This window comes from Mustela nivalis (assembly GCF_964662115.1).
Source record: "Mustela nivalis genome assembly, chromosome: 7".
Lineage (NCBI taxonomy): Eukaryota > Metazoa > Chordata > Mammalia > Carnivora > Mustelidae > Mustela > Mustela nivalis.
In genome coordinates this window covers 41953580-41969809 of record NC_139026.1, presented here as the reverse complement: position 1 = coordinate 41969809, position 16230 = coordinate 41953580, and the positions used below count along the sequence as shown (strand labels likewise).

The 16230-nt window shown below is 37.5% G+C and overlaps 1 protein-coding gene across 1 annotated transcript; it reads right to left on the bottom strand.

The window, feature by feature from the left end:
- Window positions 1–522: 522 nt before the first annotated feature.
- On the bottom strand, window positions 523–14291 carry KRR1 (KRR1 small subunit processome component homolog). Its single transcript, XM_082740483.1, has 10 exons — window positions 14018–14291; window positions 10924–11096; window positions 8762–8896; window positions 8460–8585; window positions 8290–8373; window positions 7104–7160; window positions 5379–5549; window positions 3119–3196; window positions 2924–3017; window positions 523–845 (listed from the first exon to the last, which is right to left on the bottom strand). Exons 1-10 carry the CDS (start codon window positions 14100–14102, stop codon window positions 703–705), a joined length of 1146 nt encoding a protein of 381 aa, XP_082596609.1. The 5' UTR covers window positions 14103–14291; the 3' UTR covers window positions 523–702.
- Window positions 14292–16230: the final 1939 nt, after the last annotated feature.

The following is a 16230-nucleotide window of genomic DNA, read 5'->3' as shown; positions in this document are numbered from 1 at the left end:
GAAGTACTCCACTGGCCCTCATTAGTAAAAACATTTCTACATAACTTGTGCATGCTGCTTCAATTCTAAACATCTGGCTTTCCCCACTCTCTTGCAATCTGAGGTCTTCGGTTTACCATTTTCCCAGACTCAGAAGAGTGATTAAGGGATTTAAGAGGCCTTGCTTTTTTTGCTTATGGGTTGTTTAAACATAATGTAAAATGAGATTATAAAAAGAAATAAGCCCAAATGTTTACTTGTTAGCATTAGAAAGAGCACTGCAAAGTCTGCATTTATTTTACTCAAAACCGAACGATGGGACATGATTCTATCTAAAGACTAACCAGCGGCATCAAGCACTGGATTTGATGGATAATTACAATAGTCACATCTGGAAAATCTTTATATAAAACAACCTTAAAATTACACCAAAGTCATGTTTAGGCCAAACATGCCAAAACAGATTAGGTACAATATATACAAGGTGCATATATACTACTTTCTAGCACAAAGCTTTTAAAAAACACACAGAAAATACAATAATTTATATTTATAAAGAATATTTATATTTATATAAACACTGTTTTGAAGAATGACACAAACTCAGAAAAATGTGATCAGAGTATTCCTTCTCACACATAGGCTACTAATGCCCTAGTATCTCAAAATCCTTTACAAAAGGAGACAGCTTAAAGAGTTCTCATCCAGGGTTTTTTTTTAATGTTACTTTTTTTTCTTCTTTTTTTTTTCATCTGCTTCCATTTTAAGCTTAACTTCTTCAGCTGAAAGAGCTCCCAGTTTCTTATTCTTTGCTTTCTTAACCTTTTCCTTGATGGCGGCCACATCAATTTTATTTTCAGTAGAAGCTAGACAAATTAAAAATGATATATGTAATTCTTTAGGTTTTACCATATAAAACATAGAGAGTATGTATTTGGTGCAATAATTTCAGAGTACAGGTGAAAGGTCATGTTTTAAGATATAAAACACATGCCTAAAATATAAAACAACTGTCTAAAGTTAGACATTTAAGAGAAAACAAATGATAAAGTACTTTAAAAATATATTAGTGAAAGTACACATGAAAATGGCATTATAGTTTAGCTTTTAAACTAATTACTGAATTCAACAATATTAAAACTTAATTTCTTCCTTTAAATTGCACTTGAGATTAGTTTTGCTTATATTCTTATCCATATTTTAGAACTTAACAGTACTCATTAATATGCCAATTTTCCATTCCGCCCATTAAAATAACTTAAAATTTCATGAATAATATTAAAATGTAGCCCTTCTAGCTTCCATAATTTTAATTAACTAGTCATTAAGCTTTAGGTCAAACTCTACTTCATCTAATACCACACATAAAAACTTAAAAATAGAGTCACCTGGGTGGCTCAATCAGTTAGGTGTCTGCCTTTGGGTTGGGTCATGATCTCAGGGTTCTGGGATCGAGCCCCACATCAGGCTCCCTGCTTAGCAGCAAGTCTGCTTCTCCCTCACCCCCATCCTCCCCACCTGTTCATGCTCTCTCTCTCTCAAATGAATAAAATCTTTAAAAAAAAAAACAAAACCTTAAAAATGAAGTTTTCTAATTATTAGTTCAATGAATGGCTAGTAGTACTTTTATTTAACAAGGTTTTGGTAATAAAGACAATGATCTGAGAGTATTTGGAGATCCTCCTAACACAATCCAACCATGGAATCAATGCCAAAACCTTGAACAACAAAGAAAAAAGGAGAAAAAAATGTAGGTTTTTCTCATAATTTAAAAAGCAGTATTCAGAGCATAGGAGAATCCCAAGATAAGACATCAAACTTCCCAGCAACTTGAGTAGAGATGCAAAGCTTTTACTATCATGAAATAGCTACATTTTTAATCATTATAAAGAGAGATTAAAATGGCTACTAAATGACCTAAGTAAAACTCACAGGCTGAGTAAACTGGAAATTATAATGCTTATGACATTTTTAATTTTTACATAAGCAATGATCTACACTGAAACACAGACTATTTTTAGAGCTACTAACACTGATATAATTAATATAGGATATTAAAATAGCAATGTTATATCTGGTTTTAACCAGTAAGTCAGGTACAATGATGCCAGTGACTTCCCTCCCCTCACTGTGTCACTGGCTACTCTGGAGAATTGTTTCAGGAAGAGTACAAGTGTTACTAGTGGGAAAGAAAAAGAGGAAAGGGTGAATCAAATGAGGCTAGGAATAGAAAAGGAAAGACACAAAACTTTTTTTTTTTTTTTTAAATCTTGGAGCACTCGAGGAGCGAGAGGCAGAGGGAGAGAGAAAATCCTCTAGTGGACTCCTGGCTGAAGACAAAGCCTGCCACAGGGCTCAATCCCAGGACCCCGAGATCATGACCTGAGCCAAAACCAAGAATTGGCCACTTAACCAGCTGAGCTCACCCAGATGCTACACACTACCTTTTTAATAGGTCCTAAGACCTTGTTATTTTGATAGTGTCCTTTTAGCCCAAGGTGATCAGAAATCCATCATAACAATACAGGAATCAAACTTTAAGCCACAGATCACCTAAGAGAAGAAAAGCATAACCTCTGATAAGCTCTTTCTGAGAGGTATGACAACAGAGCTCAGCATCTCACTGCTTTAGTTACTTCTAAATCTACAGAAGATTCACTGCTCTAGTTTATAGCTCTCACAACAGAGTCCTACTCCAGTACAATCAGAGGTCAGGAGAAGACTGTCAATCCAGGACACTCTTAGTCCTTAGCTGCTAATAAATTATATAACACCTCAGTGGTCTCGTCCCTAGGATTGTGATCAATGGTATGTCAACAGAACTGATGAAAGATATAGTTATGTCTTTAGTTAACACTCAAAGAGATTCAGAAAAATTCCCTATTGGGTTTACTTTTCAGCAAGACTTTAATACTAATCCAATAAATGGAGAACAAGCATTTACCTTCCTTTGGTTTCACAACAGGTTTTTCTTTAGGTGGAATAAAAGCTTTGTTTCTTTCCTCTTGTCTCTTACTAAGAGCTTCTGCTTGTTTAGCCTGGATTATTAATAAGAAATACGTTAATACAATTTATCGTTAAGTAGGAATTCAAGTTTCTATGAATTGTGTTATCAATGTTGTGAACTACACAGTCTTACCTTTATGGCTTCCATTTTCTGTCGCTTCTTTTGACTTGCCTTCAGAAAATATTCACCACTAGCCAATTCTTTATCAATCTGTTAAAATCAGAATTTACAATTATATCAGAAACAAGGTAAATGAGAAGTCATTCCCTGAGAAAGGCACAATGTCCTTGAGGTAAAGAGAGTGAGATCAAAAATCTATGGTCAATTCATAAAGGTAGTGACATAAAAAGAAGATGTGCTCTAAGCTGAAGAGAATACAAGCAAAAAAGCATGGAGGTAGGAAAGAAGGTGATGTGTTCATGAAATACACAGCAGGTGGTTCTAGATGGGACAGAAGATCAATGATTCACAAAGGTGTGAGGAAACTGGAAAGATTATCTGGGGTAAGCTTGAAGAAACTTGGATGCCACGTGAAGAGGGTGGGCTAGGATTTAGAAATGACTGCAGGTTTCTGAGAGAAATGAGGAGACCAAAGCAGCGTCTAAAAGGTACAGAAGAAAGAAGAGATAAATGCTTGGAATAAAGTAATGGCATGCAAACTGAAAAGAATTGTTTGGATTTGGTGACTAATTCAAAGCTAATTAGAGAAAGCACTAGCTTTTTCATCAAGATAGAATTGATTTATCTTACATTCACACATTATTGTATCTAAGGCAGTTAAACTCTTAATAGTTACTCTTAATAGTTACTAAGCTCTTTACAATTGCTAATCACTTAATCCTCATTAACAGTCCTCAGATGTTTTTATCATCTCCATTTTATGTAGAGGGAAACTGAGGCATGGATAGGCTAAATAAATTGCCAGTCACGAAGCAAGTAAGTGGCAGAGTAAGTCAACTGAGACATCACTATTTAAAAAAGCTTAGTCATAGGGAAGAAAGACATGATAATTCCTAACTACAGGACAGGCCATAAGATGTATAGCAAGTGTTATGAAATGACATGACAGCTGCGTAAATAAAACCTACTTTCCCCCAACAGCAGTTCCTCTGTTTGCTTCCCTTTACAGAACAGACCTCATGAACAAACATTTCCATTGTTTTATCACCATGATCATTATTTCTTTTTCCCCTCTGACCCTTCATCAAACCTCTGAAATTCAAACTCCAAATACAGGGCTGTGGAGAAGACAGTACACTGAAAGGGATGTGTTTACATGCTGACAACAAAGCATCAGTAGAAAGGAAAGACTTTAAGATACAGCCAAGGGAGGGAATCATAAAGTAAGACCCCTCAGGAGACAGGCAAAGACAGAACTCAAAGAACAGGTAAAGAAAAAATTGGTTCAGGTGGGAATAAAAAATTATAGGTGAGAGAAAAGGAAGCTGAAGAAATTCTCACTTGATGGTCTTAAATATTTCCATAAAATAAAAAGCAATGTCATCTGATAGGAGTGAGAGGGTGCTTTAAGAATTAAGAGAATAGGGGCGCCTGGGTGGCTGAGTGGCTTAAGGGTCTGCCTTCCGCTCAGGTTATGATCCCAGGGTCCTGGGAATGAGCCCCATGTTGGGCTCCCGCTGAGTAGCGGGGAGCTTGCTTCTCCCTCTACCTGCTGTTCCCCTGCTTGTGTGCTCCCACCATCAAATAAATAAAATCTTAAAAAAAAAAAAAAGACAACTAAGAAGACACAGAGAATTATCTGAAGTTGGAAACATGAAACAGTGGATTTAGTCCAAAGATAAGACTTTCTCCAGCTATGTTTACCACATTCTGGGAAAGAAGTCAAATTTTAGGACTGATCAAGTTTGACAATTTTGCTGGACAAGTACGAAAAGAAGGAAAAGGCAGCATAAAAGAAAACAGTGATGGACAAGAGAGAAAAGGAAATTGGGGCAGGGGGAAAAGAATGAAGCCAGAAAACAGGTAATAAAATGAGAGCATCGTAATTTAGAAAAAGGACGGACGTAAGAATTTAAGATTTCAAAACTAGAGCAGTCACACGGCACACAGTCACAGGAAAGATGCTAAAGCAGAGTGAGACCATTAAGGGTTAAAATGTTAAATCTTTTTTATCTACGGAACAGGTACTGTGGCTGCAAGGGCACAACTGACAGCAACCACCTAGACATAGTTTACACTCCTACTATGAAGCCCCCACTCTCCACGCCCACAAACTTAGCTCAAAATAAGCCTATTTACATTTAACTTTAGTTAAATGTCATACCTGTACACACACAGAGAGTCTACCTAAATTACTCTCCATAAAGTTTCTGACAAAACAGATTAAAATGGTTTCCCCCTCATATAAAGAAATTCAACATTAAAAACTGACCTGACTTTCTGGTTGTGGTGGTGGGAATGGTGTGTACTCTTTCTTGACAGTTTTTTTCTTTGGTTCCTTGCGTTTATTCACATTCTTGTGCTTGAACTGTGGCAAAAATCTTTCCCAACTTTGTGATCTTAATTCAGAATCTTTTGCCAACTCTCGTTTGATCATTAAGGTCTTTAGTCATGGGTATATATGAACAAAGTAAGAATTTTTAATATGAACAAAGTAAGAATTTTTAAGATAAATATTGTTCCTATATATAATTAAGTTAAAATGATGAGTATTTCTTGGGGCATCTGGCTGGCTTAGTCAGTTAAGCATCTGCCTTCAGCTTAGGTCATGATCCTAGTGTCCTGGAATCGAGCCCCACAGTGGGCTCCTTGCTTAGCAGTGAGCTTGCTTCTCCCTCTGCCTACTGCTCTCCTTACTTGTGCTGTCAAATAAATAAATTAAATATTGAAAAACAAAAACAAAAACAAAAAAACCTCGAGTAGTTCTTAATCTCCTCAGTAGGAGCAAAACAGTTCCATAAAAAAATAGTAATCTCAAATTAAGCACCAGAAAACCATTAGAAATTTAGATTAAATGCAGAACTTCTGGGAGCTCAGTCAGTTAAGTATCTGCCTTCAGCTCAGATCATGATCCCAGGACTCTAGGATGGAGCCCCAGAGTGGGGGTCGGGGGGAATGTCCCTGCTCAGCAGGAAGTTTGCTTCTTCTTCCCCCTGCTCCCATGCGCACACGCTCACTCTCTCTCAAAATAAAAATAAATAAATTAATTAAAAAAAAAAAAAGAAATGCAGAACTGTTCAAATAAATTGAAATGAGAATTGAGATGAGACTAATTCAGCTTTTCATCCATTAGTTCATTAAAACTATTAAAACTCAACTTAATAGGAGCAGGAGAGTTCTTAATTAGCAATGTTCCCTGAAAGCAGGAAGTTTTTCGTAGTACTTTATCACAGGGAAAGAAAACAAACACACATTCTCCTATCAGATAAAACCAATATTCTCACATCTCTCGCACTCCATTTGAGTTTTGCACACAATGGAACATCAAAGGATGCAAACCAAACATCAGCTATAAGACAAGCTCTCTTTATTTCTAATGTCCCACAGCAACTCAAAACCACTCTTTCACCCCAATCTATGAGTGACTCTGTAACTTCATCCAATTTAAGAGGACTGCTTAAAAAATACCCCTCACAAAATAGCTCATCACAGCATGATTACATTTCTAAGTGTAATCATGAATGCCATGCACACAGTGATATAACAGATCTCTCAAAAAGTTTATAATTTGAGCATTAAATTAAAAAAAAGTTTTAATACAATCTGATATATTCAATCAATTTAACAGAAAAAAGCCCAATTCTGAAAGATCACATCTTTAAATATAGTAATAGGCCTATCATCCAAGAAAACTCGATCATTACCTTCTACAACCAACTCTATAAAGCTTATTTCCTTTGTATTAGAACTATGTCGTACATTCTAAGATCCCCTTTCAATAGTTTTCAGACTGCACACCACAGAGACTTACGTCTCCAAGGATGTAACTACAGGACTAGGGTAGAGTTCAGCCCACCTCTAATTTACCCTAAATACTTCTGCTTTATCTGTTTTGTGCATTTGGCTTCCATAAAAGATTTAATTTCAAGAAAGGAAATATTTCTGTAGCTAAAAGAAGTCTGACAACCACTGTTATAGTAATATATAATTAACTCACTTTAATGTTATAAATTGGATGAATATTCTTCATAGTATCTAGAACTACTTTTCGAACCTGAAATTTGCAAAGAAAAATGAATTAGTCACTTACAAAGATTTTAATGAACTAAGTGGAAGGGATTAATAAACGAACCGGGCAAGGACTACCCAAATGAATATAGTAGTTACTTCAATTGCTTTGAGTGACTTTTAGATCTTTCGTTAATAGTCAATCTCTCTTGGATGCAATGAAGTTTCTCAACTTTACTGCTAAAATATAACATACAGAACTAAAATAAAAACGTTTTGGAAGTGTGGAATTTAGGGAGAAGGCAGCTAGATTTAAGGTCAGAAAATAAGTGCTCAAGTAATGGGAATGCCACTTGATAGGGGAAAGTCACCTAATGTCCTGTTCCAGCCTTCTCATTTGTAGTATGGAAATAAAACTACTTCAAGGCTCTCCTGTGAAAATTAAATAATATATTTAGACTTTACAAAACTGTAGGGTATTCTATATATATGTTATTATTGCCACAGGAGAAAAGGGCAGATAACTTATGAGAAAGAGGTCCAAGAGAACTGCTATTATAGGTCCTGGAAATGAAATAAGACCTCGCAGCCAGATCCAGACAACCAAAGCAGTTAACAGAAACTGTAACTGTTACACAGATTTTCTCATAACATTAAATCTCAGAGTTAAAAAAAAGTTCATCAATACATTAAATAAACATTCTATTAAAATTCAGACCAAAAAAACAAACAAACAAAAAAAAAACAAAAACTATTTTAAACGAAAGACATTTTCAGAATCTGACCTCTACTGGTTTATATAGGTTACTGCAAATCACCATTTAATTCTCTCATCACTTGTGCACATGTAACTACGTATTTCCCACATGTACTACAGACTAAAATCTTAAATAACCATTTAAAATCTGTAGTGGAAAGAAGGATGATGTGCAGACCTTCTAATATGGAAATGGATACCTCTTCAGTTGCCAAAGGTTGGCCATAATATGTTAGGATCTAGGAGTGATGATTCCCTCAAATAAAAGCACAAAGTTTTTACCAATGGGAAATCAAACAAAGCACATTCTAAAAAACAGTAATTGTTAAAACAGTGTATTATCCAATGAACTATTATAACCAAATTACTTAATTTGTTCTCTGCTGAAAATTAATGGAAGACAGTAAATAGTTCTCACCTCTTTTAAGCCACTAAAAGGTCCAATGACTGAAACCGTGTTTCCCTGAACCATAATATAACAGTTTGTTAAGAGTTCCAAAGCCTGTGTCAGAAGAATAAATTGGAATTCAGTACACTGAAAAACTAAATGACAGAGGAAGACACAAGTTTTCCACTGATAAAACGTACCTTCAATGTAGATCCTTTGGGACCAATGAGGCGTTGTCTTCTTTTTACAAATCTTTCTTTATTTCTCACTAAAGAACCTATTTTAATGATGTCACACGCAACATCATCCTGAAGAATTCGTACGGCCTTTTAGAAAAATGAAGAAAATATTTCATTAATATGCTCTACAAATACATTTATTTTCAAGGCCCAGGTTAATGAAATCAAAGCAGAAAAACGAAAACTCTAAGGAGGGATGCAGTGTTATATATGTTATTTCTAATGATGCAAATAAAGCGAAGTTTTCCTAATTCTAAAGTTACCTGTTCAAATGAAACACTCCTTGCTAAAAGTTTTATTAGGTCTCTGGCTCTAATGATGATATATGGATCAAAAGTCTTCTTTGTTGTACAAACAGTCATACTGCCCTCGATTAGGTCCAGGGTTGCATTAATATGCTGCGAAAAGGAAAGGGCAAATACGTAACTGTCTAAAAATCAATTCAATTTTACATAATTATTGAGCTTAACTTAATCAAACTATTAATTACTGTAAATTAAGCTGTAATTCGATCAACTTCCTCCTTGAAGCTGAGTAGTTGATGTAAATAATGAACACCTGATTACTTTCATATTTGGAAGAATCTAAGAAACGCAGGCAACTGAAACCATTTATACTTACTTGGCTTTAGAATACTTTATACTTATTGGAATAAAGATTATTTCCAGTTTAAAAAAATCTCTATCAACACAAATGAGGCCACAGTTAAGACCTAGGGTAAGAACGTAAAGCTACATACAGTTCACCTATACTGGATGCAGCTCTGATCTGCCATCTGCTCCCTAGGGATGGACTTTCTTTTTCAAACTTTCTTCTCATTGGTATTAGCTAAATACAAAGTAAAAACAAATTCTCACATGTTCAGAAAGAAGCAATAACTGGAAAGTTATATATTAACTCTTAATAGGAAGAACCAGATTTCAACAAAGCAAACTAAAATGTCATTTTCTGACTAAAAGCATACTCTGAAGACTATTTCAATGTATTGAGTAATGAACAAATCAACATAAGGATGGATCTCTATGAGTTTACAAGAGTCCAGTCTAAAAATACACAGGTAAAACAGCTTGTGGTTTGCTGAACCGTCCTAATACCTAACAGGCACAAACAACTCCAGAGCAGTGGCATAGTTGAGGAATACACTTTGTATCACTACTAGTGTGTGCACAGTGCCTACATACACACATATAAATGAATCAATAGTTTCATAAAAATGAAACTTATCCTTACCATATGTGATATATTATTTCTTTCTTTCTACTTATTTATTTTGGGAGCACATTTTTTTTTTAAAGGCTTATTATATCCACTAAACGGACTTCCTACTCCACTAACAAGTTTCAATCCACAGTTTGAAAAACAAAAACAAATATGTCGTCTAGGGAAAATGGCAGCAGCAACATACAGGGGAAAATTGACCACATCCCCATCTTCCATTTAAAATGAAAATTAAGAGGGTGCCTGGGTGGCTCAGTGTTAGGCATCTGCCTTCGGCTCAGTTCATGATCCCAGGGTCCTAGGATCAAGCCCCACATCAGGCTCTCTGCTCAGCAGGTAGCCTGCTTCTCCCTCTCCCACTCCACCTGCATGTGTTCCCTCTCTCACTGTGTCTCTGTCAAATAAATAAGTAACATCTTTAAAAAAAATGATGACAATTAAGAAATCATCCAGGAACATGCTTCAACTCAAACTACACAGAAACATGGCAATATCACAGTACAGAATAGAATAGGCATCCTGAAACCTGGAGTTCACAGGTGAGTTTCAGAAAGTCCATGAGATCCCTAAAATTCTAAAAGTATGTGAATTTTTCAAAGTTATCTATTACTCAAGAAATTAAAAATAAGTGGAATATACAAATAAACTCCAGGGGCGCCTGGGTGGCTCAGTGGGTTAAGTGTCTGCCTTTGGCTCAAGTCATGATCCCAGGGTTCTGGGATCAAGCCCCACATCCGGCTCCCTGCTCAGTGGGGAGCCTGCTTCTCCATGTCCCTCTTGCTGCCCCTCCTGCCCCCCCCACAGCCACCTGTGCTTATTCTGTCAAATAAATAAACAAAAGCTTAAAAAAAAAGAATAAAGCTTATATCTGGCTGTTTAAAATACCGAGGGAACCAGCTGGATTAAGCATCCAGCTCCTGATTTCAACTCAGGCCAGGATCTCAGGGTTGTGAGATAGAGTGCCATACAGCACCTGAAGTTCGGCGCAGAGTCAGCTTGGGATTCACTCTCTCCCTCCCCCTCTGCCACTCTCCCCAATCACACATGTGCATGGGAACTCCTGCGCTCTAAATTAGATTTTTCTTAAAAACAAAAACAAAGAAACCAAATTAGCCAGTTATGTTAACACTTAAAAAAAATGAGCATACTTATTTAAAAATAAAGATATAAGAGCAAAATCTCAAAGAAATGTATAAAATGTGCATACATGTTCATTCAAGGCTTTCTGAACCAATGGCCAGCACTCTTTCAAGTAAGCTTCCCTATATTTTGGGAACAAAGTTGCAAAACTACTCTCCTCCAAGAGTCCTCTGGGATTGTCTTCTTTGGAAAAAGCTGGTTCCTTCCAACCATCAGGAACAGTGAGGAGTTCTGATTCATCTAAAGAGGGGAAGAAACTTACAAGTTAAGATTTTATCCTTCTTTCAGACACTTTTTTGAACACTTATATGCATACATTTACATGTTTTCCAGAACGTTCCTTGTAATTCCAATTCCCATGCTCTTTAGACTATTCAACAAAGAACATGCCTCTGTCATTATTACCAACACACTGTATTAAAATTAACTGTATATACTTCCACCTCCTAAAACAAAGTTCCTTAAGGGCAGGAACCCTCCTTGGATTCACAATACTTCACATATGCCTGACAGAGAGTGGGGTACTCCAAAAACTTCTATTGCACTACACTATCAGAATTAGAGATCCAAACACCATTTTGTTTACATGAGTATTTTCAATATAACATTTTGGACTTTGCTGAACTGCAGTCTGTGTGTGTGTGTGTACGTGTGTATATGCATAGATAATTGTGTTTGTGTGCACACACACATACATAAAGCTTAAAAACTGATATTCTGCTATATATTTTCAGTTACCAATCACTGGTATACAGTTTTAGACTTTCCAAAAAGTTTTCATATGCCTTATTTCTGTATACACCTTCATCATGACAATTGTGAAAGGAAGTAGGAAGAACCAGTATTATTTTCCCCATTTTATAAAAGACATTCAGTCCAAAAAGATTACTGACTTGTCTAAGGAGACACAAAGGTGATTCAGTCTAGGTCTCCTTTCAGTGAAACAAAATGTCTCCCAAGGTCATAAATTGATCTCCCACATCATTTATTAAAACTCCTGGACCCAGATTTTAGATTAAATCTAACAGCTATGCTTTAATTGAGTACTCCTCAAAGATATGACCCAGAGGCCTGCACTGATCAGCATAGAATAGGAATTAGGCAAAAATGCAATTCTTGGGCTCCAACTCAGACCTATCAAATCTGAATCTCTGGGATGAGCCCCAAGAATCTGTGTTTTAATAATCTCTCAGGAAATTCTTATGCACACTACGTCTGAGAAAAGGGCTTTTGTAGTTCATGTTATCCACCACGGGTAAACTTGCTTCTCTGTCTTATACTCACATCTACTTTGTTATTTCTGGTTCAAATCACAGAGAATTAGGTACTCTTCATACATCACTCACTTCTCAAAATCCTTTAAAAAACAAAAAACCTCCAATTCTACAACTGTGATTACTTAAAATGCATATCTTACCAAGTCTCTACCAATGTAAACACTTCAATAGCTACAAATTAAAAAAAAAAAAAACCTAGCAAAAGAAATATACAGGAGTTTCACAATAAAGTGCAAATAGCTCAAAATGAGCTAATTACGTGTTAGTAATGAAGAAAGTTCCAATTAAAACCCCCACCAGACACCATTTCATACCTACCAAAATCAAAGAAATTCAAAATGCAGATTTTATCAAGTGTTGGTGTGGATGTAGAGCAATGAGAATTCTCATTCACTCATTCCCACTAGTGAAAATATAAACTGACACAACCCCATTTGGGAGAGATTTAGCACTACCTGCACATAACCTAACTTTCATGGATCTAATCCCATTTACATAATCTGGAGAGAACTCTTAACATGCAAACCAGGAGACACACACAGATGTTTATAGGAGCACTGTTTATAATAGCAAACAATGGGAGCAATCCAAATGTCCACCAACAGTAGAATGAGAATATAAATAAGTGTATATTCATAAAAGGAAATCTCATCAATATCAAATGAAAAGAATAAACTACAGCGACAAGAATCATTGACTCAAGAGGAAGAAAAAAAAAAAACAAAAAACAAAAACACGTTAGCCTAAGAAGCAAGAACAACGTCTACAGACCTCTTACATTCATATACAAGTAAAAAACTGACAAAATCAAACCACTTTGTGGATTGGTAGTAAAGATGACGCAGAGAAGAGAAGATCAAAATGATTCAGGATGGTTACCTCATGTATTGTCAAGGAAAAGACCATGATCTGAGAGGTGCTCCTAGGAGGGTCTGGAGTATGGGGTTTTTTCTGCGTAACGGTATTAAGTGCTCCTTTCTCACAGGCGGGGTTTATTCTTCAAGCTGTACATGGACTGTACTCTGCTATGCTACACAATTAAAAATAACAGAACCCCTTTAATACTTCCCTAACTCCTTTAATACTTCCCAAGGTTTTTAACGCTTCCAGTAGGACTACTCGGGTCTTGGGCGAGTTCGTTATCCTCTCTTCCTGTCGTTCATACCGAAGAAAACGTATAAAACCACACTAACAAAGACGGCAACTTCAAAGTTAAGGCAGTCGAACATTAGAGAATGAGTCGTGCCGTCTAATATATTAGCCGTTTGACGAAAAGGCATAATGATAAATACTCCAAAATTTCACTAACGGACAAAGTAGCGTGAAGAACACGCCAGACAGCTCCTTCTCCTTATCTGTCCCACTCCTTTATTATCAGCGCTCACTCATGGGTACAGCCTATCACTTACTTGACCGTCATATAAATATTATCAATGAATGAGGGAGTGACTTCAAGGTTAGACCGCTTGCACTCTGTGGCCAAACCCTGGAGGTCGGGGTCCTAAGTAAGATACCGGGAGGAGAGAAAACTACGGTAATAAGCCCGTTCCATCTCTCATTCTGTCAACGACTTGCCGCCACCGCCGCCAGAGTAAGGTCCTGCGGTGTCCTCCACAATTTCTTAATGCTCTTCCTTTTACGTAAGACAAACTCTGCAGCATCTTTACCATGAAAGGCCTCCAGCGAAAGCGGCTAGGAACACGTGGCTGGACCGTACCTGCCAGTCGGTCCCGCGGGCCTGGCCATCATCCCCAATCCTCAGCAATGATAGCTACTCAACTTCACAGAACACACTCAGGCAGCACTGCAAGCCCCCAGCCAGCGAAAGAAAACAACTGTAACTCAGGAACCAAAAATCAGGTTTCAGTTCTCGCTCAAACTTACCTCGGTTCTCCGGCTTCGGCTTTTTCTTACGAAACTCACTTTTCCCGTCCGCGATAGCTTGTCCGTTTACCGAGGAGGACGCCATCTTCGAATTGCTTCCGGTGTTACCGGAAGTAGAACTGTTCTTAAATCCTACCGGATTTTGGTACTGAAAATCTGTCTACTAAAAACGAGTTCCGTGTAATTTAGACGAGATCCGCGCAATCTCCGTGCGTGCGTACGCTAAAGTCCGCGTTATTTGCACAAACTACAAGCGCTTCTCCTGCATAGCCAATGGACAGCTGGAGACTTCTTTCCCAGGATACATAGCAACACGGAGTTTAGTTGCATGCTGGGAATTGTAGTCCAAGACTATAGGCAAATTGGAAACCTTATTACCGTAGTTTTCTCTCGTCCCGATATCTTTTTTTTTTTTTTTTTTTTTTAAGATTTTATTTATTTATTTGACAGAGAGAGATCACAGTAGGAGAGAGGAAGGGAAGAGATCACAGAGAGAGGAAGGGAAGCAGGCCCCCTCCCGAGCAGAGAGCCCGATGTGGGACTCGATCCCATGACCCCGAGATCATGACCCGAGCCGAAGGCAGCGGCTTAACCACCTGAGCCACCCAGGCGCCCTCCTCCCGATATCTTACTTAGGATCCCGAACTCCAGGGTTTGGCTACAGAGTGCAAGCGGTCTAACCTTGAAGTCACTCACTCATTCATTGATAATATTTATATGACTGTCAAGTAAGTGATAGGTCTAAAGACGAAAACATATGATCGTTCACGGCAGGGAGTGAAAGAGCTACCATTTATTGTGAGACTACTTTGTGTCGGCAGTTTATTTGCATTTCTAATTCTTAAAATAACACAAACAAACAAAATTCTCTAAACTTGATAATTTTTTGTAAGATAAGTTTTATTTATTTTTTTTAAAGATTTTATTTATTTATTTGTCAGAGAGAGAGCGAGCGAGAGCGAGCACAGGCAGACAGAGTGGAAGGAAGGAGGGAGAAGCAGGGTCCCTGCAGAGCAAGGAGCCCGATGTGGGACTCGATCCCAGGACGCTGGGACCACGACCCGAGCCGAAGGCAGCTGCCCAACCAACTGAGCCACCCAGGTGTCCCAATTTGTAAGATAAGTTTTAAAAGTCTTTGTTTCTGATGGTAATTCCCTAAAGTCGTTCTAAGCCAGAAGGGTAATAACTGACACTTCGGAGTGGTTCGCCTCACCTAAGATTTCCCAAACACCTCAAGACGTGAAGTTCATCACTACTACAAATTTTCACACTTCTAAAAAATCTAAAAGTGGTTAGACTGAAGATGAGACTTCTTTTGATGACCGATCTCACTATTTGCCATTTCTAAAATTTTCTGCAGCACATTTAAGGAAAGTCTTTGATACGTTTTATATCTTGGGTTAGTGAAACTAGAAATGTTTATGTGAAATCCACCCTTGTGTGTCTTCTATAAAAACTTAGATGTACATAAGGTACATATATAAAACAGACTTAATTAGGGACAGAAGGTCCCTAATTATGGATTATGTTAAGATTTTTTTTTCCCGCTGGGGCGCCTGGTTGGTTCAGCCAGTCAACTGTCTGACTCTTGGTTTCAGCTCAGGTTATGAGTCCTGAGATAAAGCCTCAGGTCAGGCACTGCACTCAGCACCGGATCTGATTGTCACCCTGCTCTTCCCCTGCTCTCACACACTCTCTCTTAAAATAAAAAAATAAAATCTTAAAACAACAACAAAAAAAGAGGTATGTCTTTTTTTTTTTTAAGATTTTATTTATTTATTTAACAGACAGAGATCACAGGTAGGCAGAGAGGCAGGCAGAGAGAGACGGGAGGAAGCAGGCTCCCCGCAAAGCAGAGAGCCCGATGTGGGGCTCGATCTCTGGGATCATGACCTGAGCCGAAGGCAGAGGCTTTAACCCACTGAGCCATCCAGGTGCCCCAAAAAGAGGTATGTCTTATAAACAGCAGGCCATGATCTCATCCCTATATTGTTGCAGTTTACTCAAAAAGCAACAACAAATCCTGGGGCTCCTGGCTGGCTAGGTCAGTAGAGCATGTGACTCTTGATCTTGGTGTTGTGAGTTCAAGCCCCAGGTTGCATGTATAGATTACTTTTAAAAATTTTTAAAAAAAGAATCAATGACAAATTCCTATAACAGACCAAATAACAACTGGGGAAAGTTATAAATTGAGAAGCAATTCCTTCAGTGTT

Excerpts from the sequence above, each read along its gene's own strand:
- KRR1 (XM_082740483.1), bottom strand. The coding sequence starts at position 14,102 with ATGGCGTCCTCCTCGGTAAACGGACAAGCTATCGCGGACGGGAAAAGT. Across the intron at positions 3,197-5,378 it reads CACCACAACCAGAAAGTCAG|ATTGATAAAGAATTGGCTAG; the intron begins GTCAGTTTTTAA and ends TGATTTTAACAG. Across the intron at positions 3,018-3,118 it reads AGAAAATGGAAGCCATAAAG|GCTAAACAAGCAGAAGCTCT; the intron begins GTAAGACTGTGT and ends TTAATAATCCAG.